Here is a 25,303-nt window from a genome sequence, read left to right as displayed (position 1 = left end):
CCTTGGCTTGTCAAGACTTTCCAAAACAAGTCAAATTAAAGCTGCAAGCAGCGATGGACGGGACCGACTTTGGCGGCACATAAAATCCAAACCGGAGCAGTAATTAAAACTCTTTGGTCAACTTTTAATCAGAAGGGTTCAATCTCTCTCCTGTGCTAGTTTGAAGCCGACACGACAAACGCGCTCAGAGGAGATAACGTTTGAAAAAAGGTGACCGGTTTTTACAAAACTTTTGTTTTGAAGGGGGAATTGCAAACTTCCTGTTGATTTTTGCTTGGGGTTGTCAATTTATGAAATGTAGGTCTAAGTAAGACCTACATAGAGGTTTCATGTCTCTATGACATTCCTACTGGAAGTTACAGGCAGTTTTGTCTGTTTTCCTCCTAGGAGCAGTTGTGTCTGTGTTTTCTTCCTAGGGGGCGCTAGAGCGAAATTTTGAGTTTTGGGTTTGGTTTTTTTTTATTAGATCGCAATTTTTGCCAGTCCTGATGTGTGTGTCCAGTTTGGTGAGTTTTGAAGCATGTTAAAGGGGTCAAATTATAGCTCAAAAAGGCAAAAGTGACTGTTTTTACTAAAATTTTGTTTTGAAGGGGGAATTTCCAACTTCTTGTTGATTTTTGCTGAAGGATTTTAATGAATGAAATCTAGGTCTAAATCAGACCTACATAGAAGTTTTTGTTTCATGTCTCTACGACATTCCTGCCGGAAGTTACAAGCAGTTGTGTCTGTGTTTTTTCCTAGGGGGCGCTAGAGCGAAATATTGAGTTTTGGGGTTGGGTTTTTTTATTAGATCGCAATTTTTCCCAGTCCTGATGTGTGTGTCCAGTTTGGTGAGTTTTGAAGCATGTTAAGGGGGTCAATTTATAGCTCAAAGAGGCAAAAATGACTGTTTTTACTAAAATTTTGTTTTGAAGGGGGAATTGCCAACTTCCTGTTGATTTTTGCTGAAGGATTTTAATGTATGAAATCTAGGTCTAAATCAGACCTACATAGAGGTTTTTGTTTCATGTCTCTACGACATTTCTGCCGGAAGTTACAAGCAGTTGTGTCTGTGTTTTTTCCTAGGAGGCGCTAGAGCGCAAGTGTGTGTCAAATATGGTGAGTTTTGAAGCATATTAAGGGGGTCAAATTAGAGCTCAAAGAGGCAGCGGAATAATAATAATAATAAAACGCACAAAATACAATAGGGTGCTCTGTCCCAAAGGGACATTGCGGTCCCTAATTAGCTAACCCAAAAATAGCTTAAAATAAGTATATTCTCACTAATAAAAAAAGTGCACTTTTCTTGGTAGAAAAAAAAGAGACCTTTTCGCTCAATATGTTGAAAAATTTTCTTAAATGAAGTAAATGCTAGTGCCATTATCTTGACATAATGATATGCGCTCGGCATCACATTTCTTGAAACCAGCAAACTTATACTAAAAACGAATTTATTGTTCTTAATGGAAAGGCAACAAGGCAACCGCTTGTTACTCTCGGGGTCTCCTAGCCGCTCAGGCAAATCATATTGTCTAAAAATGCATTTTTCCATCGACAACATGACATTATCGCGCCAAGTGCGTGCTCTTTCAGTCAATTAGTGCGCATATATACAGCCTGGCCCCCGGCCAAATTTTTTTTTATTGTAATTTTGAGGAATTTACCTGAATGTGCATGAATTATTTCTGTTCAAAATTGTTAGAAATGTTAAATGTTTAAATATTAACTGTCAGTTTACTGTACCGTGCCAACTGTACTACTATATGAGTACATATTTTCTATTGTTTCATTGAAAATAAAACAGCAAAGTCAATTTGGCTTTCATATGTTTTAATTATGAGACACAAATGTGTCAAAGTCATGATATATTTTTTTTCATGCTAGAAATAAGAAATTATTACTTTTATAAAAAAGCAGTTTCATACTTGTGAGTAGAGATGTCCGATAATATCGCCTGCCGATATAATCGGCCGATAATTGCGTTAAAATGTAATATCGGAAATTATCGGTATCAGGTTGTTTTTTTATCGGTATCGTTTTTTTGGTTGTTTTTTTTAATTAAATCAACATAAAAAACACAAGATACACTTACAATTAGTGCACCAACCCAAAAAACCTTCCTCCCCCATTTACACTCATTCACACAAAAGGGTTGTTTCTTTCTGTTATTAATATTCTGTCAAGACTTGGTCCTGGGTGTTAGCTTTTCCGGGATGCAACGGAAAGTTGGCTCGGGCGAGACGGGAATTAAGGTACATGATTTATTTAATATATTAAAAAAAGTACAAACGAAAAGCGCACACAGTGGCGGAGAATAAACTATGAAACCAAAAGACTATAGCAAAAAAAGTACAAATGAAAAGCGCGCACAGTGGCGGAAACTATGAACAATGAAACAAAACATTAACTGTGGCTTGATAAACAAAAACTTACTTGGCATGGAACCGGCATGAAAAAAGAGCAGCAAGGATCATAAGGGTGTGGAGAGTGTGCAGAAGCATATATGGGGAGGTCGTCAGGACGAACAACAGAAAATGAATGAACTTAAATACTATGGACATGATTCGTGAAAGCAGGTGCGTGACTCAAAACGTGAAACAGGTGCGTGACGTGACAGGTGAAAACTAATGGTTGCTATGGTGACAAAACAAAAGTGCACAAAAAGTCCAAAACCCCAAACGAACATGACCAAAACAAAAACATGATCACACAGACATGACATATTCTGATTCCTACATTATATATCAATATATATCAATACAGTCTGCAAGGGATACAGTCCGTAAGCCATACTTGCCAACCTTGAGACCTCCGATTTCGGGAGGTGGGGCGGGGGCGTGGTTGGGGGCGGGGCTAAGAGGGGAGGAGTATATTTACAGCTAGAATTCACCAAGTCAAGTATTTCATATATATATATATATATATATATATATGTATAAATATATATATATTTATATATATATATATATATATATATATATATATATAAATAAAAGAAATACTTGAATTTCAGTGTTCATTTATTTACACATATACAAACACATAACACTCATCTACTCATTGTTGAGTTAAGGGTTGCATTGTCCATCCTTGTTCTATTCTCTGTCACTATTTTTCCAACCATGCTGAACACCCTTTCACAGGTACCCAGAAAGGTTTCGAGTACCACCAAAAAAACTGAATCTCTGAAGACAGTATAAAAATCTGTGTTAAAGGTGTACAAATACTGTTTGTATAATAAGCATGTTATTTTTTTACAAATGAGGGTTAAGAGTTCAGTACTAAAAAAAAAAAGAAAAGAATGTGGCTTAAGTACAGTTTTTTAATTGAGCTGCTGCATTTTTTGGTTGGGTTGTTTATTTATTTTGAGTAACTTCTATACATTTCTAAAAGGGGAATAATGTAATAGAGTGATCTATGTTTGTCTGTTGCCATCTCCTGGTGAATGTTGGCTATAACGTACTGGGGTTACTTTTTGGTTGGCCAACGATTTACGTGGTGTTGCGCACCTGACGTCACTCAGGTCCGCATGGAGCTGGAGGGGGCGTGGCTTCCAGCTCCGCCTGAATTTTCGGGAGATTTTCGGGAGAAAATTTGTCCCGGGAGGTTTTCGGGAGAGGCGCTGAAAAATCCGGGAGGGTTGGCAAGTATGCCGTAAGCACACATGATTGTGCGTGCTGCTGGTCCACTAATAGTACTAACCTTTAACACTTAATTTTACTCATTTTCATTAATTACTAGTTTCTATGTAACTGTTTTTTTTATTGTTTTACTTTCTTTTTTATTCAAGAAAATGTTTTTAATTTATTGATCTTCTTTTATTTTATTATTCTTTTTTAAAAGTACCTTATCTTCACCATACCTGGTTGTCCAAATTAGGCATAATAATGTGTTAATTCCACGACTGTATATATCGGTTGATATCGGTATCGGTAATTAAAGAGTTGGACAATATCGGTATATCGGATATCGGCAAAAAGCCATTATCGGACATCCCTACTTGTGAGTGTTGATGACACAGCTTTGCAACACTTGATATTCTAGTTTCAAGCATGTTTTACTCAATATAGGTCATCAAATCTCAGCCACAAGCTGTAATATCTTACTGAGATCATTTAGGACCAAAACCCTTAAAACAAGTAAAACACTCTAACATAAAATCTGCTTAGTGAGAAGAATTATCTTATCAGACAGAAAATAAGCAAATATCACCCTTATTTGAGATATTTCATCTTACTTAGATTTCAGTTTTGTCATGTCTGTGTGATCATGTTTTTGTTTTGGTCATGTTCGGTTTTGTTTTTGGACTTTTTGTGCACTTTTTGTTTTGTCACCATAGCAACCATTAGTTTTCACCTGTCACGTCACGCACCTGTTTCACATTTTGAGTCACGCACCTGTTTTCGTTAATCATGTCTGTAGTATTTAAGTTCATTGTTTTCAGTTTGTCGTTCTGGTGACATCCCCGCATTTATGCTTCTGCACACTCTCCACACCCTTATGACCCTTGCTGCGCTTTTTCATGCCGTTTTTTTCATCCAAGTAAGTTTTCTTTATTCATGCCATAGTTTGCAAGTTTTGCTTAATTGTTCATAGTTTCTGCCAATGTGCAAGTTCTGTGTTTATAGTCTAGTTTTGTACCTCCGCCCCTGTGCGCGCCTTTTGTTTGATCCTTTTATTTTTTAGTTCCATCCATCCATCCATCTTCTTCCGCTTATCCGAGGTCGGGTCGCGGGGGCAGCAGCTTAAGCAGGGAAGCCCAGACTTCCCTCTATCCCCAGCCACTTCGTCCAGCTCCTCCCGGGGGATCCCGAGGCGTTCCCAGGCCAGCCGGGAGAGATAGTCTTCCCAGCGTGTCCTGGGTCTTCCCCGGGGCCTCCTACCGGTCGGACGTGCCCGAAACACCTTCCTAGGGAGGCGTTCGGGTGGCATCCTGACCAGATGCCCGAACCACCTCATCTGGCTCCTCTCGATGTGGAGGAGCAGCGGCTTTACTTTGAGCTCCCCCCGGATGACAGAGCTTCTCACCCTATCTCTAAGGGAGAGCCCCGCCACCCGGCGGAGGAAACTCATTTCGGCCGCTTGTACCCGTGATCTTGTCCTTTCGGTCATGACCCAAAGCTCATGACCATAGGTGAGGATGGGAACGTAGATCGACCGGTAAATTGAGAGCTTTGCCTTTCGGCTCAGCTCCTTCTTCACCACAACGGACCGATACAGCGTCCGCATTACTGAAGACGCCGCACCGATCCGCCTGTTGATCTCACGATCCACTCTTCCCCCACTCGTGAACAAGACTCCGAGGTACTTGAACTCCTCCACTTGGGGCAAGATCTCCTCCCCAACCTGGAGATGGCACTCCAGCCTTTCCCGGGAGAGAACCATGGACTCGGACTTGGAGGTGCTGATTCTCATCCCAGTCGCTTCACACTCAGCTGTGAACTGATCCAGCGAGAGCTGAAGATCCTGGCCAGATGAAGCCATCAGGACCACATCATCTGCAAAAAGCAGAGACCTAATCCTGCAGCCACCAAACCAGATCCCCTCAACGCCCTGACTGCGCCTAGAAATTCTGTCCATAAAGGTTATGAACAGAATCGGTGACAAAGGGCAGCCTTGGCGGAGTCCAACCCTCACTGGAAACGTGTCCGACTTACTGCCGGCAATGCGGACCAAGCTCTGGCACTGATCATACAGGGAGCGAACTGCCACAATAAGACAGTCCGTTACCCCATACTCTCTGAGCACTCCCCACAGGACTTCCCGGGGTACACGGTCGAATGCCTTCTCCAAGTCCACAAAGCACAAGTAGACTGGTTGGGCAAACTCCCATGCACCCTCAAGGACCCTGCCGAGAGTATAGAGCTGGTCCACAGTTACCACGACCAGGACGACAACCACACTGTTCCTCCTGAATCCGAGGTTCGACTATCCGGCGTAGCCTCCTCTCCAGTACAGCTGAATAGACCTGAGGAGTGTGATCCCACGATAGTTGGAACACACCCTCCGGTTCCCCTTCTTAAAGAGAGGTTTTTTTTTTAGTTATAGTGTTTAAATAAATCATGTATTTACCTTCACGCCACATCTGGTCCAATTCACTTGCACCTCGGGAGAACAAACCAAGCCATAGTCCAAGTCCTGACTAAGTTTTTGCAGTGTGTGAGGAAAAAAAGCAGCTCCACACAAGAAAATGCAACGTGTTTATGTGTACAAACAGTGTCGGTGAAGCAGACCGAGGCAGCGCACAAGACCGATCGGAGATGCCGGCGGATGTCGGATCGTATTATCTCAGAAGAGTGTGACAGCTGCAGAAAGAGCTCGGCGCTCATTCGAGGAAGTGTGTTCGCGCGACACACCGAGTCGTCTATTTATCTCGCACACAAACACTTGCTTTTCACCTTCAGCTTTCTCAAGAGGAGACGCGACGTCGCTGGCGGGGAGTTGTTGTTGACCTACTCTGCAGGTGTGGAAGTGTGGAAGACAGCCACAGGAAAACATAACAGTGTGAACATTTCGTTGGGAAAAAATAAACACATTTATACAAGGTAATTTTAACTTGTAAGTCCATGGCAGATGGTTGATATGAAATAGGTTAGGGTTAGTGATGGGTTGATGAGGCGTCATGAAGCGTTTCGACACATTGCAAAACTGTATTGATACTGTGTCGATACTGTGTCACTAAATACTGACATCTGCTGGACATTAAAAATCCCTACAGGCAACCTATGGACCGACTCAACTGACACTGATTTGATGCCCTAGTACAGGGGTCACCAACCTTTTTGAAACCAAAAACTACTTCTTGGGTACTGATTAATGCGAAGGGCTACCAGTTTGATACACACTTCAATCAATCAATCAATCAATCAATCAATCAATCTTTATTTATATAGCCCTAAATCACAAGTGTCTCAAAGGGCTGCACAAGCCACAACGACATCCTCGGTACAAAGCCCACATACGGGCAAGGAAAAACTCACCCCAGTGGGACGTCGATGTGAATGACTATGAGAAACCTTGGAGAGGACCGCATATGTGGGTAACCCCCCCCCCCCTCTAGGGGAGACCGAAAGCAATGGATGTCGAGTGGGTCTGACATAATATTGTGAGAGTCCAGTCCATAGTGGATCCAACATAATAGTAAGAGTCCAGTCTATAGTGGGGCCAGCAGGACACCATCCAGAAGCGGAGACGGGTCAGCAGCGCAGAGATGTTCCCAGCCGACCCCGGGTCCCGACTCTGGACAGCCAGCACTTCATCCATGGCCACCGGACCTGTGAGCAGAGGAGAAAAGAAAAGAAACGGCAGATCAACTGGTCTAACAGGGGGGCTATTTAAAGGCTAGAGTATACAAATGAGTTTTAAGATGGGACTTAAATGCTTCTACTGAGGTAGCATCTCTAATTGTTACCGGGAGGGCATTCCATAGTACTGGAGCCCCAATAGAAAACGCTCTATAGCCCGCAGACTTTTTTTGGGCTCTGGGAATCACTAATAAGCCGGAGTTCTTTGAACGCAGATTTCTTGCCGGGACATATGGTACAATGCAATGGACAAGATAGGACGGAGCTAGACCGTGTAGTATTTTATACGTAAGTAGTAAAACCTTAAAGTCACATCTTAAGTGCACAGGAAGCCAGTGCAGGTGAGCCAGTATAGGTATATATATATAGGTATATATGTATATAAAGGTATATACAGTATAGGCGTAATATGATCAAACTTTCTTGTTCTTGTCAAAAGTCTAGCAGCCGCATTTTGTACCAACTGTAATTTTTTAATGCTAGACATAGGGAGACCCGAAAATAATACGTTACAGTAGTCGAGACGAGACGTAACGAACGCATGAATAATGATCTCAGCGTCGCTAGTGGATAAAATAGAACGAATTTTAGCGATATTACGGAGATGAAAGAAGGCCGTTTTAGTAACACTCTTAATGTGTGACTCAAAGGAGAGAGTTGGGTCGAAGATAATACCCAGATTCTTTACTGATTCGCCTTGTGTAATTGTTTAAATTACACTTAAATAAATAAATATATTGTCATTTGTAAGTTACACGTAAGTGTGATTTAAACAAGAATAGCTAAATAAATAAATGTATATATATATAAAAAAAAATGGGTATTTCTGTATGTCATTCCGTCGTACATTTTTTTTTCCTTTTACGGAAGGTTTTTTTGTAGAGAATAAATGATGAAAAAAAACACTTAATTGAACGGTTTAAAAGAGGAGAAAACACGAAAAAAATTCAAATAACATTTTGAAACAGAGTTTATCTTCAATTTCGACTCTTTAAAATTCTAAATTCAACCGACAAAAAGAAGAGAAAAACTTCCTGTTGATTTTTGCTGAAGGATTTTAATGTATGAAATCTAGGTCTAAATCAGACCTACATAGAGGTTTTTGTTTCATGTCTCTACGACATTCCTGCCGGAAGTTACAAGCAGTTGTGTCTGTGTTTTTTTTCCTAGGAAGCGCTAGAGCGAAATACTGAGTTTTGGGGTTGGGTTTTTTTATTAGATCGCAATTTTTGCCAGTCCTGATGTGTGTGTCCAGTTTGGTGAGTTTTAAAGCATGTTAAGGGGGTCAAATTATAGCTCAAAGAGACAAAAATGACTGTTTTTACTAAAATTTTGTTTTGAAGGGGGAATTTCCAACTTCCTGTTGATTTTTGCTGAAGGATTTTAATGTATGAAATCTAGGTCTAAATCAGACCTACATAGAGGTTTTTGTTTCATGTCTCTACGACATTCTTGCCGGAAGTTACAAGCAGTTGTGTCTGTGTTTTTTCCTAGGGAGCGCTAGAGCGCAATTTTGAGTTTTGGGGTTTGTTTTTTTTATTAAATGGCAATTTTTGCCAGTCCTGATGTGTGTGTCAAATATGGTGAGTTTTGAAGCATGTTAAGGGGGTCAAATTAGAGCTCAAAGAGGCGGCGGAATAATAATAATAATAAAACGCACGAAATACAATAGGGTCCTCTGTCCCAAAGGGACATTGCGGTCCCTAATTAAAGCTGCAAGCAGCGATGGACGGGACCGACTTTGACGGCACATAAAATCCAAACCGGAGCAGTAATAAAAACTCTTTGGTCAACTTTTAATCAGAAGGGTTCTATCTCTCTCCTGTGCTAGTTTGAAGCCGACACGACAAACGCGCTCAGAGGAGATAACGTTTGAAAAAAGGTGACTGGTTTTTACAAAACTTTTGTTTTGAAGGGGGAATTGCAAACTTCCTGTTGATTTTTGCTTGAGGTTGTCAATATATGAAATTATTATGTAGGTCTAAGTAAGACCTACATAAAGGTTTTTGTTTCATGTCTCTGAGACATTCCTACTGGAAGTTACAGGCAGTTTTGTCTGTTTTCCTCCTAGGAGCAGTTGTGTCTGTTTTCTTCCTAGGGGGCGCTAGAGCGAAATTTTGAGTTTTGGGGTTGGGTTTTTTATTAGATCGCAATTTTTGCCAGTCCTGATGTGTGTGTCCAGTTTGGTGAGTTTTAAAGCATGTTAAGGGGGTCAAATTATAGCTCAAAGAGACAAAAATGACTGTTTTTACTAAAATTTTGTTTTGAAGGGGGAATTTCCAACTTCCTGTTGATTTTTGCTGAAGGATTTTAATGTATGAAATCTAGGTCTAAATCAGACCTACATAGAGGTTTTTGTTTCATGTCTCTACGACATTCTTGCCGGAAGTTACAAGCAGTTGTGTCTGTGTTTTTTCCTAGGGAGCGCTAGAGCGCAATTTTGAGTTTTGGGGTTTGTTTTTTTTATTAAATGGCAATTTTTGCCAGTCCTGATGTGTGTGTCAAATATGGTGAGTTTTGAAGCATGTTAAGGGGGTCAAATTAGAGCTCAAAGAGGCGGCGGAATAATAATAATAATAAAACGCACGAAATACAATAGGGTCCTCTGTCCCAAAGGGACATTGCGGTCCCTAATTAAAGCTGCAAGCAGCGATGGACGGGACCGACTTTGACGGCACATAAAATCCAAACCGGAGCAGTAATTAAAACTCTTTGGTCAACTTTTAATCAGAAGGGTTCTATCTCTCTCCTGTGCTAGTTTGAAGCCGACACGACAAACGCGCTCAGAGGAGATAACGTTTGAAAAAAGGTGACTGGTTTTTACAAAACTTTTGTTTTGAAGGGGGAATTGCAAACTTCCTGTTGATTTTTGCTTGAGGTTGTCAATATATGAAATTATTATGTAGGTCTAAGTAAGACCTACATAAAGGTTTTTGTTTCATGTCTCTGAGACATTCCTACTGGAAGTTACAGGCAGTTTTGTCTGTTTTCCTCCTAGGAGCAGTTGTGTCTGTTTTCTTCCTAGGGGGCGCTAGAGCGAAATTTTGAGTTTTGGGGTTGGGTTTTTTATTAGATCGCAATTTTTTCCAGTCCTGATGTGTGTGTCCAGTTTGGTGAGTTTTGAAGCATGTTAAAGGGGTCAAATTATAGCTCAAAAAGGCAAAAATGACTGTTTTTACTAAAATGTTGTTTTGAAGGGGGAATTTTCAACTTCCTGTTGATTTTTGCTGAAGGATTTTAATGTATGAAATCTAGGTCTAAATCAGACTTACATAGAGGTTTTTGTTTCATGACTCTACGACATTCTTGCCGGAAGTTACAAGCAGTTGTGTCTGTGTTTTTTCCTAGGGGGCGCTAGAGCGAAATATTGAGTTTTGGGGTTGGGTTTTTGGGTTGGGTATTTCTGTATGTCATTCCGTCGTACATTTTTTTTTCCTTTTACGGAAGGTTTTTTTGTAGAGAATAAATGATGAAAAAAAACACTTAATTGAACGGTTTAAAAGAGGAGAAAACACGAAAAAAATTAAAATAACATTTTGAAACAGAGTTTATCTTCAATTTCGACTCTTTAAAATTCTAAATTCAACCGACAAAAAGAAGAGAAAAACTAGCTAATTTGAATCTTTTTGAAAAAATTAAAAAAAATTATTTATGGAACATCATTGGTAATTTTTCCTGATTAAGATACATTTTAGAATTTTGATGACATGTTTTAAATTGGTTAAAATCCAATCTGCACTTTGTTAGAATATTTAACAAATTGGACCAAGCTATATTTCTAACAAAGACAAATCAGTATTTCTTCTAGATTTTCCAGAACAAGAAATTTAAAAGAAATTCAAAATACTTTGAAATAAGATTTAAATTTGATTCTACAGATTTTCTAGATTTGCCAGAATAATTTTTTTGAATTTTAATCATAGTAAGTTTGAAGAAATATTTCACAAATATTCTTCGGCGAAAAACCAGAAGCTAAAATATTTATTATTCTTTACAATAAAAAATTTTTTTTTACTTGAACATTGATTTAAATTGTCAGGAAAGAAGAGGAAGAAATTTAAAAGGTAAAAAGGTATATTTGTTTAAAAATCCTAAAATCATTTTTAAGGTTGTATTTTTTTCTCTAAAATTGTATTTCTAAAAGTAATAAGAAGCAAAGTAAAAAAATAAATGAATTTATTTAAACAAGTGAAGACCCATCTATCCATCCATTTTCTACCGCTTATTCCAAGTGAAGACCAAGTCTTTAAAATATTTTCTTGGATTTTCAAATTCTATTTGAGTTTTGTCTCTTTTAAAATTAAAAATGTCGAGCAAAGCGAGACCAGCTTGCTAGTAAATAAATACAATTAAAAAAATAGAGGCAGCTCACTGGTAAGTGCTGCTCTTTGAGCTATTTTTAGAACAGGCCAGCGGGCGACTGATCTGGTCCTTACGGGCTACCTGGTGACCGCGGGCACCGCGTTGGTGACACCTGCCCTAGTACATACAATAATATAAACCAAGTCATCGTATTTCATTTAGGATTATTGCATATCTTCATTTAAATAAAAATATATTTTTTATCTTTTTTAGATACAGTCAATAAATAATGTGAACATGTATCATAACATATTGTCCTTCGTTTGAGTGAATTCACTTGATAGGTAGGCAGGTACACTGCGAAAAGTCAGTGTTCAAAAACAAGAAAAAAAAATACAAAAATGAGGGGTATTTTATTTGAACTAAGCAAAATTATCTGCCAATAGAACAAGAAAATGTGGCTTGTCAAGACTTTCCAAAACAAATTATCTAACCTCAATGAACCCAAAATTACCTTAAAATAAGCATATTATTTTTAGTAACAAGTGCTTTTTTTCTTGGCAGAAAAAAAAAGAAGAGACTTTTCTGCTCAATATGTTGAAAAATATTCTTAAATTAAGTAAAAGCTAGTGCCATTATCTTGAAATAAGGATATGCGCTCGGCAGTACATTTCATGAAATTAGCAAACATATACTAAAAACTAGGGATGTCCGATAATGGCTTTTTGCCGATATTCCGATATTGTCCAACTCTTTAATTACCGATACCGATATCAACCGATATATACAGTCGTGGAATTAACACATTATTATGCCTAATTTGGACAACCAGGTATGGTGAAGATAAGGTACTTTTTTTTAAATTAATAAAATAAAATAAGATAAATAAATTAAAAAACATTTTCTTGAATAAAAAAGAAAGTAAAACAATATAAAAACAGTTACATAGAAACTAGTAATTAATGAAAATGAGTAAAATTAAGTGTTAAAGGTTAGTACTATTAGTGGACCAATCATGCGTGCTTACGGACTGTATCCCTTGCAGACTGTATTGATATATATTGATATATAATGTAGGAACCACAATATTAATAACAGAAAGAAACAACCCTTTTGGCGGAGGGAGGTTTTTTGGGTTGGTGCACTAATTGTAAGTGTATCTTGTGTTTTTTATGTTGATTTAACAAAAAAAAAACACAAAAAAAAACCGATACCGATAATAAAAAAACCGATACTGACAACTTCCGATATTACATTTTAACGCATTTATCGCTAATTATCTCTACTAAAAACGAATTTATTGTTCTTAATGGAAAGGCAACAAGGCAACCGCTTGTTACTCTCGGGGTCTCCTAGCCGCTCAGGCAAATATATGGTCTAAAAATGCATTTTTCCATTGACAACATGACATCATCGCGCCAAAAGCGTGCTCTTTCAGTCAATTAGTGCGCAAGGAATATATATATATATATATATATATATATATATATATATATATATATATATATATATATATATATACATATATATATATATATATATATATATATATATATATATATATATATATATATATATATATATATATATATATATATATATATATATATATATATATATATTAGAGATGTCCGATAATATCGGCAGGCCGATATTATCGGTCGATAAATGCTTTAAAATGTAATATCGAAAATTATCGGTATCGTTTTTTTTTTATTATCAGTATCGGTTTTTTTTTGGTTTTTTTGTATTTTTATTAAATCAACATAAAAAACACAAGATACACTTACAATTAGTGCACCAACCCCACCAGGGACTCGCCATCGAGTCCCATCTCTGGGCCTGGCTCCAGAGGGGGTGATCCGTGTCCGGGCAAAGGAAATCTGGGTCCTTGGTTTTGACTTTCTATTGAGGTCTTTGAGCTACTCTTTGTCTGGTCCCTCACCTAGGACCTATTTGTCATGGGAGACCCTACCGGGGGGGCATAGAAGCCATTGTAGAACATAGCTCCTAGGATCCTAGGAGACGCAAACTCCTCCACCACGATCAGTTGGCAGCTATGTATGATTCGGACACCAGCGGTGAGGGATGCCGTCAAGCTAAAGGAGTTCGACTTTGACAAAAACACGGATATGTGAGGAGTTTGCTGAAGCCATGGAAAACGACTTCCGAACAGCTTCGAAGCGATTCTGGACCACCATCCGCGGCCTCAGGATGTAGAAGCAGTGCACTGTCAACACCTCTAGAGATAAGGTGAGAAGCTCTACCATTCGGGAGGAGCTCAAAGTAGAGCCGCTCCTCCTCCACACGGAGAGGAGCCAGACGAGGTGGTTTGGGCATCTGGTCAGGATGCAGCCCGGACTGCTCCCTGGGGAGATGTTCAGGGCACGGCTGACCGGTAAGAGGCCACGGGGAAGACCCAGGACACGCTGAGGAGACTATGTCTCCCGGCTGGCCTGGGAACACCTCGGGATCCACCAGAATGAGCTGGATGAAGTGGCTGGGAAGAGGGAAGTCTGGGCTTCTCTGCTTAGACTGCTGCCCCCTCGACTTATGGATGTATTATTCAGACTGATATTGTATTGACTCAATATCGTTATTGGCCTATACTCAAGGCTCTAACATTGGTATGGGAAGTGAAAAATTGGTATCTGTACGCTCCTTGATAAAAGTAGTATTTTTTTGCTAATTTAATGCTAGTTAGTCGGAATATTTATGTATTATTACAGTTGTCGTCTTTCTACGTGTCCGACTTACTGCCGGCAGTAAGTCGGACACGTTTCCAGTGAGGGTTGGACTCCGCCAAGGCTGCCCTTTGTCACCGATTCTGTTCATAACTTTTATGGACAGAATTTCTAGGCGCAGTCAAGGCGTTGAGGGGATCTGGTTTGGTGGCTGCAGGATTAGGTCTCTGCTGTTTGCAGATGATGTGGTCCTGATGGCTTCATCTGGCCAGGATCTTCAGCTCTCACTGGATCGGTTCGCAGCCGAGTGTGAAGCGACTGGGATGAGAATCAGCACCTCCAAGTCCGAGTCCATGGTTCTCGCCCGGAAAAGGGTGGAGTGCCAACTCCGGGTTGGGGAGGAGATTTTTCCCCAAGAATCAGAATCAGAATCAGAATCAGAATCAGCTTTATTGTCATTACGCAAGGTAACGAGATTGAGGCCATTCCATACAGTGCGATGTGTGCATGCTAGAAAAACAATGTGCAAATATATAAAAATATAAAAAATGTAGAAGTGCAATGAATATGGTGTGAAATGAATATATACATGAAAAAACAAAAAACAAAAAAAAAACAGGGTGGTTGGTGGAATGGGTTATTGCACCGAAGAGAAGGCAGTTATGAGGGACAATGGGGCAGTCCGTTCAGGATGGTTATGGCCCTGGGGAAGAAGCTGTTCTTTAGCCTGTTTGTTTTGGTTTTAATGCACCTGTAGCGCTTCCCAGAGGGCAGCAGGTGGAACAGGTCAGAGCCAGGGTGGGTGCTGTCCTTGATGATGGCACTGGCTCTGTTGAGGCAGCGGGAGGTGTAGATGTCCGTCAGAGAGGGGAGAGGGCGGCCGATGATCTTCTGAGCCGTCTTGACCACTCTTTGCAGCCTCTCCCTGTCTGCTGCAGTGCAGCTGCCGTACCATATCGTAATACAGTAGGTCAGCAGGCTCTCGATGGACGAGCGGTAGAAGGTCAGCAGCAGGTCAGGCTTCAGGTTGTACTTCCCGAGGACTCTAAGGAAGTGTAGCCGCTGCTGAGCCTTCTTGATGATTGATGTGGTGTTGACTGTCCAGGAGAAGTCAAGTGGAGGAGTTCAAGTACCTCGGAGTCTTGTTCACGAGTGAGGGAAGAGTGGATCGTGAGATCGACAGGCGGATCGGTGCGGCATCTTCAGTAATGCGGACGCTGTATCGATCCGTTGTGGTGAAGAAGGAGCTGAGCCGGAAGGCAAAGCTCTCAATTTACCGGTCGATCTACGTTCCCATCCTCACCTATGGTCATGAGCTTTGGGTTATGACCGAAAGGACAAGATCACGGGTACAAGCGGCCGAAATGAGTTTCCTCCGCCGGGTGGCGGGGCTCTCCCTTAGAGATAGGGTGAGAAGCTCTGCCATCCGGGAGGAGCTCAAAGTAAAGCCGCTGCTCCTCCACATGGAGAGGAGCCAGATGAGGTGGTTCGGGCATCTGGTCAGGATGCCACCCGAACGCCTCCCTAGGGAGGTGTTTAGGGCACGTCCGACCGGTAAAAGGCCACGAGGAAGACCCAGGACACGTCGGGAAGACTATGTCTCCCGGCTGGCCTGGGAACGCCTCGGGGTCCCACAGGAAGAGCTGGACGAAGTGGCTGGGGAGAGGGAAGTCTGGGCTTCCCTGCTTAGGCTGCTGCCCCCGCGACCCGACCTCGGATAAGCGGAAGAAGATGGATGGATGGATTTCAGTTGTCATAATAGACCTTGTTAGAAATAGTATCCCTATCATGTAGCACATATGTGTTTGTTTACTAGCAGCAATATCTTGCTCAAGTCCAAAAAAAAGCCGAGGATGATGTAAAGACTATTATGTAGTGTGCTTGAGAGGATGCTGCTACCTTTCCCCCCTGCCTCATCCCGCTGAGTCCATGCCGATGTTGTCTGTGTATTAATGATTCATGCCGTACCTCGTCAATGTTAAGGTGCGAGGGCTGCATCAATAACTCTGCGTCCTTGCCACGTCCTTATTGGCTTTGCCGCTCCTCAACAGCCCTGGCTTCACCGCATCATGAGATCAGTCAATTCATGTATGTCCATTCACATACACAGTGCACATATTCTCCCCGTCCGTTGGCATGCACGCATGGTGCAAATGTCTGTTTGTCTAATCGATGGAAACGTTGGTGCAGTTACAGACAAAAACACACAATGCAAGTATTTGTCAGTCCATTCACACACACGCCCATCATTTAAAAATTGTCTCTGCAGTCGTGTACACACCGTAAACATCCGTCCGTCCGTCCCTTCACTCACACACACATAATGTAAACATATTTGTCCATTCTTAGAAGCTAAACATCTGCATGTCCATTTACACATACAAACACATGCTTCCATCGGTCTGTCCACTCATACACACAAAGTGCAAGTGCTCTTCAGTCCATTCTCATGCATCATTTAAAAATGTCTGTCTATTTGTACGTGGCAAATTGTCATTCCATACACACACATAATTGTTACCACTAGTAGGTCTATTCACATGTACACAAAATGCAAATGTTTGTCCAACCACATAATCTGTCTCCTCACAGGCACACTTAATGTAAACTGTCTGTCCATTCACACACACAAACACAATGCAGGCATTTTTATCAGTCTGCTCACAGGCACACATAATGTAAACAACTGTCTGTCCATTCACACACACAAACACAATGCAGGCATTTATTAGATCTGCTCACAGGCACGCATAACGTAAACAACTGTCTGTCCATTCACACACACAAACACAATGCAGGCATTTCGTAGTCTGCTCACAGGCACACATAACGTAAACAACTGTCTGTCCATTCACACACACAAACACAATGCAGGCATTTAGTAGTCTGCTCACAGGCACATATAATGTCAACAGCTGTCTGTCCATTCACACACACAAACACAATGCAGGCATTTTTATCAGTCTGCTCACAGGCACACATAATGTAAACAACTGTCTGTCCATTCACACACACAAACACAATGCAGGCATTTGTATTAGTCTGCTCACAGGCACACATAATGTAAACAACTGTCTGTCCATTCACACACACAAACACAATGCAGGCATTTATTGATCTGCTCACAGGCACATATAACGTAAACAACTGTCTGTCCATTCAAACACACAAACACAATGCAGGCATTTTTATTAGTCTGCTCACAGGCACACATAACGTCAACAACTGTCTGTCCATTCACACACACAAACACAATGCAGGCATTTATTAATCTGCTCACAGGCACATATAACGTAAACAACTGTCTGTCCATTCACACACACAAACACAATGCAGGCATTTAATAGTCTGCTCACAGGCATACATAATGTAAACAACTGTCTGTCCATTCACACACACAAACACAATGCAGGCATTTATTAGATCTGCTCACAGGCACGCATAACGTAAACAACTGTCTGTCCATTCACACACACAAACACAATGCAGGCATTTTTATTTGTCTGCTCACAGGCACACATAATGTAAACAACTGTCTGTCCATTCACACACACAAACACAATGCAGGCATTTATTAATCTGCTCACAGGCACATATAACGTAAACAACTGTCTGTCCATTCACACACACAAACACAATGCAGGCATTTAATAGTCTGCTCACAGGCATACATAACGTAAACAACTGTCTGTCCATTCACACACACAAACACAATGCAGGCATTTATTAGATCTGCTCACAGGCACGCATAACGTAAACAACTGTCTGTCCATTCACACACACAAACACAATGCAGCCATTTTTATCAGTCTGCTCACAGGCACACATAATGTAAACAACTGTCTGTCCATTCACACACACAAACACAACGCAGGCATTTAGTAGTCTGCTCACAGGCACACATAATGTAAATAACTGTCTGTCCATTCACACACACAAACACAACGCAGGCATTTAGTAGTCTGCTCACAGGCACACATAATGTAGACAACTGTCTGTCCATTCACACACAAACACAATGCAGGCATTTTTATTAGTCTGCTCACAAGCACACATAATGTAAACAACTGTCTGTCCATTCACACACAAACACAATGCAGGCATTTTTATTAGTCTGCTCACAGGCACACATAACGTAAACAACTGTCTGTCCATTCACACACACAAACACAATGCAGGCATTTAGTAGTCTGCTCAAAGGCACACATAATGTAAACAACTGTCTGTCCATTCACACACACAAACACAATGCAGGCATTTATTAATTTGCTCACAGGCACATATAACGTAAACAACTGTCTGTCCATTCAAACACACAAACACAATGCAGACATTTTTATTAGTCTGCTCACAGGCACACATAACGTAAACAACTGTCTGTCCATTCACACACACAAACACAATGCATGCATTTATTAGATTTGCTCACAGGCACACATAACGTAAACAACTGTCTGTCCATTCCAACACACAAACACAATGCAGGCATTTTTATTAGTCTGCTCACAGGCACACATAACGTAAACAACTGTCTGTCCATTCACACACACAAACACAATGCAGGCATTTTTATTAGTCTGCTCACAGGCACACATAATGTAAACAACACCACGCTCTGACGAAAGATTGTACGCTTCCTCTTTTATTTGGACTTTCCCTGATTACATGGCAACAGCTGTTTCTAAAGGGACGTGGGTCATAAACAGCCGCTGCCTTTGGTCACAAAACAGTCAAAGAAAAGGTGCCTGGAGGGGTGGGGCAGGTCCTGCTTTCTTTCCGCTTTGTAGACAAAAGACAAAATCTTCCTGTAGATTACAATAGATCAAAGAAACCGACACCTTCATGTCGCTTCCCGACCTACTCAGCGGAGTTTTACAAGCCTTTTGATTGGTAAGATCAAAGGCAGCTTTTGTCTGCTCGCCTAGAACTCATTGAAACACAAAGTTTTGTGATAACTTAGATACAATGATTCTGACAAAATGTGTTTTTCAGAACCACTGGAAATTATCGTAATATTTTTTTCTGCTCAATTTATGAACAAAAGATGCAACTTTTCCTCCTTTTTCTGTGAAATTAGTGAATAAAAAAACAGTTGTTTTCATCAGCGGCTGGCTTTGCTCATACATCCCTCCCCCCACCCCACTCACTCCAAAGTTGGAGTGAGTGACATCTATTAAACAGACAAATAAGCAAGGAATTAAACAGAGACAGAATTCAATTTGGCTCGTTGAGGAGAAACGTCTGGACTGTACGCTTTGTAGAGTCTTCCACCATGCTCTGACGAAAGATTGTACGCCTCCTCTTTTATTTGGTCTTTCCCTGATTACATGGCAACGGCTGTTTTTAAAGGGTCGAGGGTCGTAAACAGCCGCTGCCTTTAGTCACAAAACAGTCAAAGAAAAGGTGCCTGGAGGGGTGGGGGGCAGGTCCTGCTTCCTCTCCGCTTTGTAGATCTCGGGTCAAGACAAAATCTTCCTGTGGATTACAATAGATCAAAGAAACCGACAACTTCATGTTGCTTCCCGACCTACACAGCGGAGTTTTACAAGCCTTTTGATTGGTAATATCAAAGGCAGCTTTTGGCTGCTCGCCTAGAACTCATTGAAACACAAAGTTTTGTGATACATCCCTCCCCCCACTCCACTCACTCCAAAGTTGGAGTGAGTGACATCTATTAAACAGACAAATAAGAAAGGAATTAAACAGAGACAGAATTCAATTTGGCTCGTTGAGGAGAAACGTCTGGACTGTACCCTTTGTACATTCTTCCACCACGCTTTGACGAAAGATTGTACGCCTCCTCTTTTATATGGACTTTCCCTAATTACATGGCAACCGCTGTTTCTAAAGGGTCGAGGGTCGTAAACAGCCGCTGCCTTTGGTCACAAAACAGTCAAAGAAAAGGTGCCTGGAGGGAGGTAGTCAGGTCCTGCTTCCTCTCCGCTTTGTAGATCTCGGGTCAAGACAAAATCTTCCTGTGGATTACAATAGATCTGTCATGATCTGTGGTCTAGATCATGTTTTGTTTAGTTATGCTCTGTTAGTTTTGGACTCCTTTGGTTCCTGTTTGTGCACATCCCTGAGTTTGTTTTGGTTGCCATGGTTGCTAATTATGTTCACCTGTCTCTGATTAGTGTTCGGCTGCTACCCGAGCACTAACCAGAGGCATTATTTAAGCCTGCCATTGCCAGTGCAATGCCATAGTTTATGCTGTTTGTTCGCTTCATGCCGTGTCCACGTGAGTTTTATTTGCTTCATGCAACCCTGCTACGTAAGTTTTTTGTTTCATGCCAAAGTTACGTGTCCATACTTCATGCTAATAGTAGCATTAGCTTCGAGTGCAACTTGTTTTCTGTTTTTTCGTATTACTTTGATATTTTGTGGAATAAATAATGTTCCAACCTGCACGTCATGTCCGGAGTGGTCCGTTTGCATCCCGGGAGAACAAATCTCGCAGCAAGCTGCGAAAAACCCCACGTCTTGACAGAAAAACTCACGTAGCAGGGTTGCATGAAGCAAATAAAACTCACGCGGACACGGCATGAAGCGAACAAAAAGCATAAACTATGGCATTGCATGAAACAATGACGCCAGGGTGACTGACCGGCAATGGCAGGCTTAAATAATGCCTCTGATTAGTGATGGTGGCCGAACACTAATCAGAGAAAGGTGAACATAATTAGCAACCATGTCAACCAAAATAAACTCAGGGAGGTGCACAAACAGGAACCAAAGGAGTCCAAAACTAACAGAGTATAATTAAACAAAACACGATCTAGACCACAGATCATGACAAGTTTAAAGAAACCGACACCTTCATGTCGCTTCCCGTCCTACACAGCGGAGTTTTACAAGCCTTTTGATTGGTAAGATCAAAGGCAGCTTTTGTTTGCTCGCCGGGAACTCATTGAAACACAAAGTTTTGTGATAACTTAGATACAATTATTCTGACAAAATGTGTTTTTTAGAACCACTGGAAATTATTGTAATATTTTTTTCCGTTCAATTCAAGACTAAAAGATGCAACTCTCCACAAACAGTCGCTTGTATCAGCGGCTGACTTGGCTTATACAATTTTTATCCCCCCCGCCCCCACTCCCTCCAAAGATGTTGTTGAAAAGGTCAACGCGAGCGATACAACAAAATGCCAGCGAAATCCCGCTTGCTCTTTTACTTCTCTATCTCCCCGCGCTCGTTTCAAGTTAAGTGCTTGATTTCATTTCCCAGCATGTGGCGGGTGTTGGTGTATAAAGCTTCCCTCATTCAAAATGCATTGTGCTCTTCACAGGTGCTCAGCTGAAATGGCTTCTGAGGGTCATTGTTATTGCTGTATTCACTGTCCATATTTCCACACCTATTTCTTACCCAGTCTGTCAGTGCAGGTGGCGATGAAAGGTGATAATTCAAGTCAGGTGGAAGATATCGACTTTTCTATCCCGTCTCCTTTCAGTCCTCCCCCACTTCTGGCACCTTCTACCCTACCTACCTACCTACCTTTATCCCCCGGCAAATCCCCATCCCTCAGTTTTGATACGTCTTTCTCTTTGTCTCTATTCACCAGCGCTCTCTCAGACCTCTTATACTCACACTCTACTCACATTCCTTTTTTTGCAGATCCCGGTGCAGTGGTGGAGACTCACAGCGCGGTACCGTACGCGGTCATAGGGGGCGTACTTGCGCTGTTGGTGTTCACCGTCATCTGCGTCCTCATCGTCACCATCTGGTGCTCCGTTCGCCAAAAAGGTAAACGTCAGTTTCAAAGTCCAAAAGCATGAGTAATTAATTGCGGCTTGTACAGTGGACCAATTATGCCATCTTATCTTCAGTATTTTGAAACTTTCACTGAGGCAAACCCCACTAGAGGCTGTAAATCTGCCCAATAACAGTCTATCCGTCTATCCATTCACATAATGCTGAATTTACCCACTTTACTTACGCACATTACGTAAATATTTGTCTGTCCATTGAAAAATCCTAAACGACACACACAATAATTATATTATATTTATATACACACATAATAAGCACCCGTCTGTCCATTCACGCACATGCACAATGCAAGCACCTGACACTTATTTACACATAATAAATTAATAATAGTCTCTCCATTTACATACGCAGATCATTATTGTGTATCCTGATGCATACCATCATGTAAACAAACATCAATTTATCCGTTCACACCACCAAAGGCTCTAAATCTGTCCAATAACATTCTTTGTGTCTATCCATTCACATAATGCTGAATTTACCCACTTTACTCACGCACATTACGTAAATATTTGTCTGTTCATTGAAAAATCCTAAACGACACCCACACACAATCAAAACATATGTATATACACACATAGTAAACACCCGTCCGTCCATTCACGCACATGCACAATGCAAGCACCTGAGATATTTAAACATAATAAATAAATAATTGTCTCTCCATTTACATACGCAGATCATTATTGTGTATCCTGATGCATACCATCATGTAAACAGACATCAATTTATCCGTTCACACCACTATAGGCTCTAAATCTGTCCAATAACATTCTTTGTGTCTATCCATTCACATAATGCTGAATTTACCCACTTTACTTACGCACATTACGTAAATGTTTGTCTGTCCATTGAAAAATCCTAAACGACACACACAATAATTATATTATATTTATATACACACATAATAAGCACCCGTCTGTCCATTCACGCACATGCACAATGCAAGCACCTGACACTTATTTACACATAATAAATTAATAATAGTCTCTCCATTTACATACGCAGATCATTATTGTGTATCCTGATGCATACCATCATGTAAACAAAACATCGGTTTATCCATTCACACCACTAAAGGCTGTAAATCTGTCCAATAACATTCTTTGTGTCTATCCATTCACATGATGCTGAATTTACCCACTTTACTCACGCACATTATGTAAATATTTGTCTGTACATTGAAAAATCCTAAACGACACACACACAATTAAAACATATATGTATATACACACATAATAAACACCCGTCTGTCCATTCACGCACATGCACAATGCAAGCACCTGACATGTATTTACACATAATAAATAAATAATTAATAAATAATTGTCTCTCCATTCACATACGCAGATCATTATTGTTTATACTGATGCATACCATCATGTAAACAAACATTGGTTTATCCATTCACACCACTAAAGGCTCTAAATCTGTCCAATGACAGTCTATTTGTCTATCCATTCACATAATGCTGAATTTACCCACTCACGCACATTAACTAAGTATTTGTCTGTCCTCTGAAAAATCGTAAACGACACAAATACAATTAAAACATATATGTATATAGACACACACAAAATTAAAATATTTGCCTATTCCCATACACAACACACATAATAAACACCCGTCTGTCCATTCACACACATGCACAGCTCGTACAGTGAACAAATTATGCCACCTTTTTCTCATTATTTTGAAACTTTCACTGAGGCAAACCCCACTAAAGGCTCTAAATCTGTCCAATAACAGTCTATCCGTCTATCCATTCACATAATGCTGAATTTACCCACTTTACTCACGCACGTTACGTAAATATTTGTCTGTCCATTGAAAAATCCTAAACGACACCCACACACAATCAAAACATGTATATACACACATAGTAAACACCTGTCTGTCCATTCACGCACATGCACAATGCAAGCACCTGACATTTATTTACACATGATAATTAATAAATAATTGTCTCTCCATTTACATACGCAGATCATTATTGTGTATCCTGATGCATACCATCATGTAAACAAACATCAATTTATCCGTTCACACCACTAAAGGCTCTAAATCTGTCCAATAACATTCTTTGTGTCCATCCATTCACATAATGCTGAATTTACCCACTTTACTCACGCACATTACGTAAATATTTGTCTGTCCATTGAAAAATCCTAAACGACACACACAATAATTATATTATATATACATACACAAAATAAGCACCCGTCTGTCCATTCACGCACATACACAATGCACATACCTGACATTTATTTACACATAATAAATAAATAATTGTCTCTCCATTTACATACGCAGATCATTATTGTGTATCCTGATGCATATCATCATGTAAACGAACATCAATTTATCCGTTCACACATCTAAAGGCTCTAAATCTGTCCAATAACATTTTTTGTGTCTATCCATTCACATAATGCTGAATTTACCCACTTTACTCACGCACATTACGTAAATATTTGTCTGTCCGTTGAAAAATCCTAAACGACACACACAATAATTATATTATATTTATATACAACACATAATAAGCACCCGTCTGTCCATTCACGCACATGCACAATGCAAGCACCTGACACTTATTTACACATAATAAATAAATGATTGTCTCTCCATTTACATACGCAGATCATTATTGTGTATCCTGATGCATACCATCATGTAAACAAACATCAATTTATCCGTTCACACCACCAAAGGCTCTAAATCTGTCCAATAACATTCTTTGTGTCTATCCATTCACATAATGCTGAATTTACCCACTTTACTCACGCACATTACGTAAATATTTGTCTGTCCGTTGAAAAATCATAAACGACACACACAATAATTATATTATATTCATATACACACATAATAAGCACCCGTCTGTCCATTCACGCACATGCACAATGCAAGCACCTGACACTTATTTACACATAATAAATTAATAATTGTCTCTCCATTTACATACGCAGATCGTTATTGTGTGTCCTGATGCATACCATCATGTAAACAGACATCAATTTATCCGTTCACACCACTAAAGGCTCTAAATCTGTCCAATAACATTCTTTGTGTCTATCCATTCACATAATGCTGAATTTACCCACTTTACTCACGCACATTACGTAAATATTTGTCTGTCCGTTGAAAAATCCTAAACGACACACACAATAATTATACTATATTTATATACACACATAATAAGCACCCGTCTGTCCATTCACGCACATGCACAATGCAAGCACCTGACAATTATTTACACAT

At 40.3% G+C, this 25,303-nt stretch overlaps 1 protein-coding gene across 3 annotated transcripts in view; it reads left to right on the top strand.

Annotated features, from left to right (window-relative positions):
* Positions 1-25,303, top strand: part of cadm4 (cell adhesion molecule 4) — a 794,682-nt gene that overhangs the window by 749,530 nt on the left and 19,849 nt on the right. For all 3 annotated transcript variants that reach the window (XM_061958781.2, XM_061958782.2, XM_061958780.2), the window contains exon 7: positions 21,884-22,012. In XM_061958781.2, coding sequence (XP_061814765.1) covers positions 21,884-22,012 — 129 coding nt within the window. The remainder of the gene's footprint in view (positions 1-21,883; positions 22,013-25,303) is intronic.

Source organism: Nerophis lumbriciformis, linkage group LG04, assembly GCF_033978685.3.
Source record: "Nerophis lumbriciformis linkage group LG04, RoL_Nlum_v2.1, whole genome shotgun sequence".
NCBI lineage: Eukaryota > Metazoa > Chordata > Actinopteri > Syngnathiformes > Syngnathidae > Nerophis > Nerophis lumbriciformis.
The sequence above is the reverse complement of the archived record's forward strand: the minus strand, read 5'-3'. Positions and strand labels throughout refer to the sequence as shown.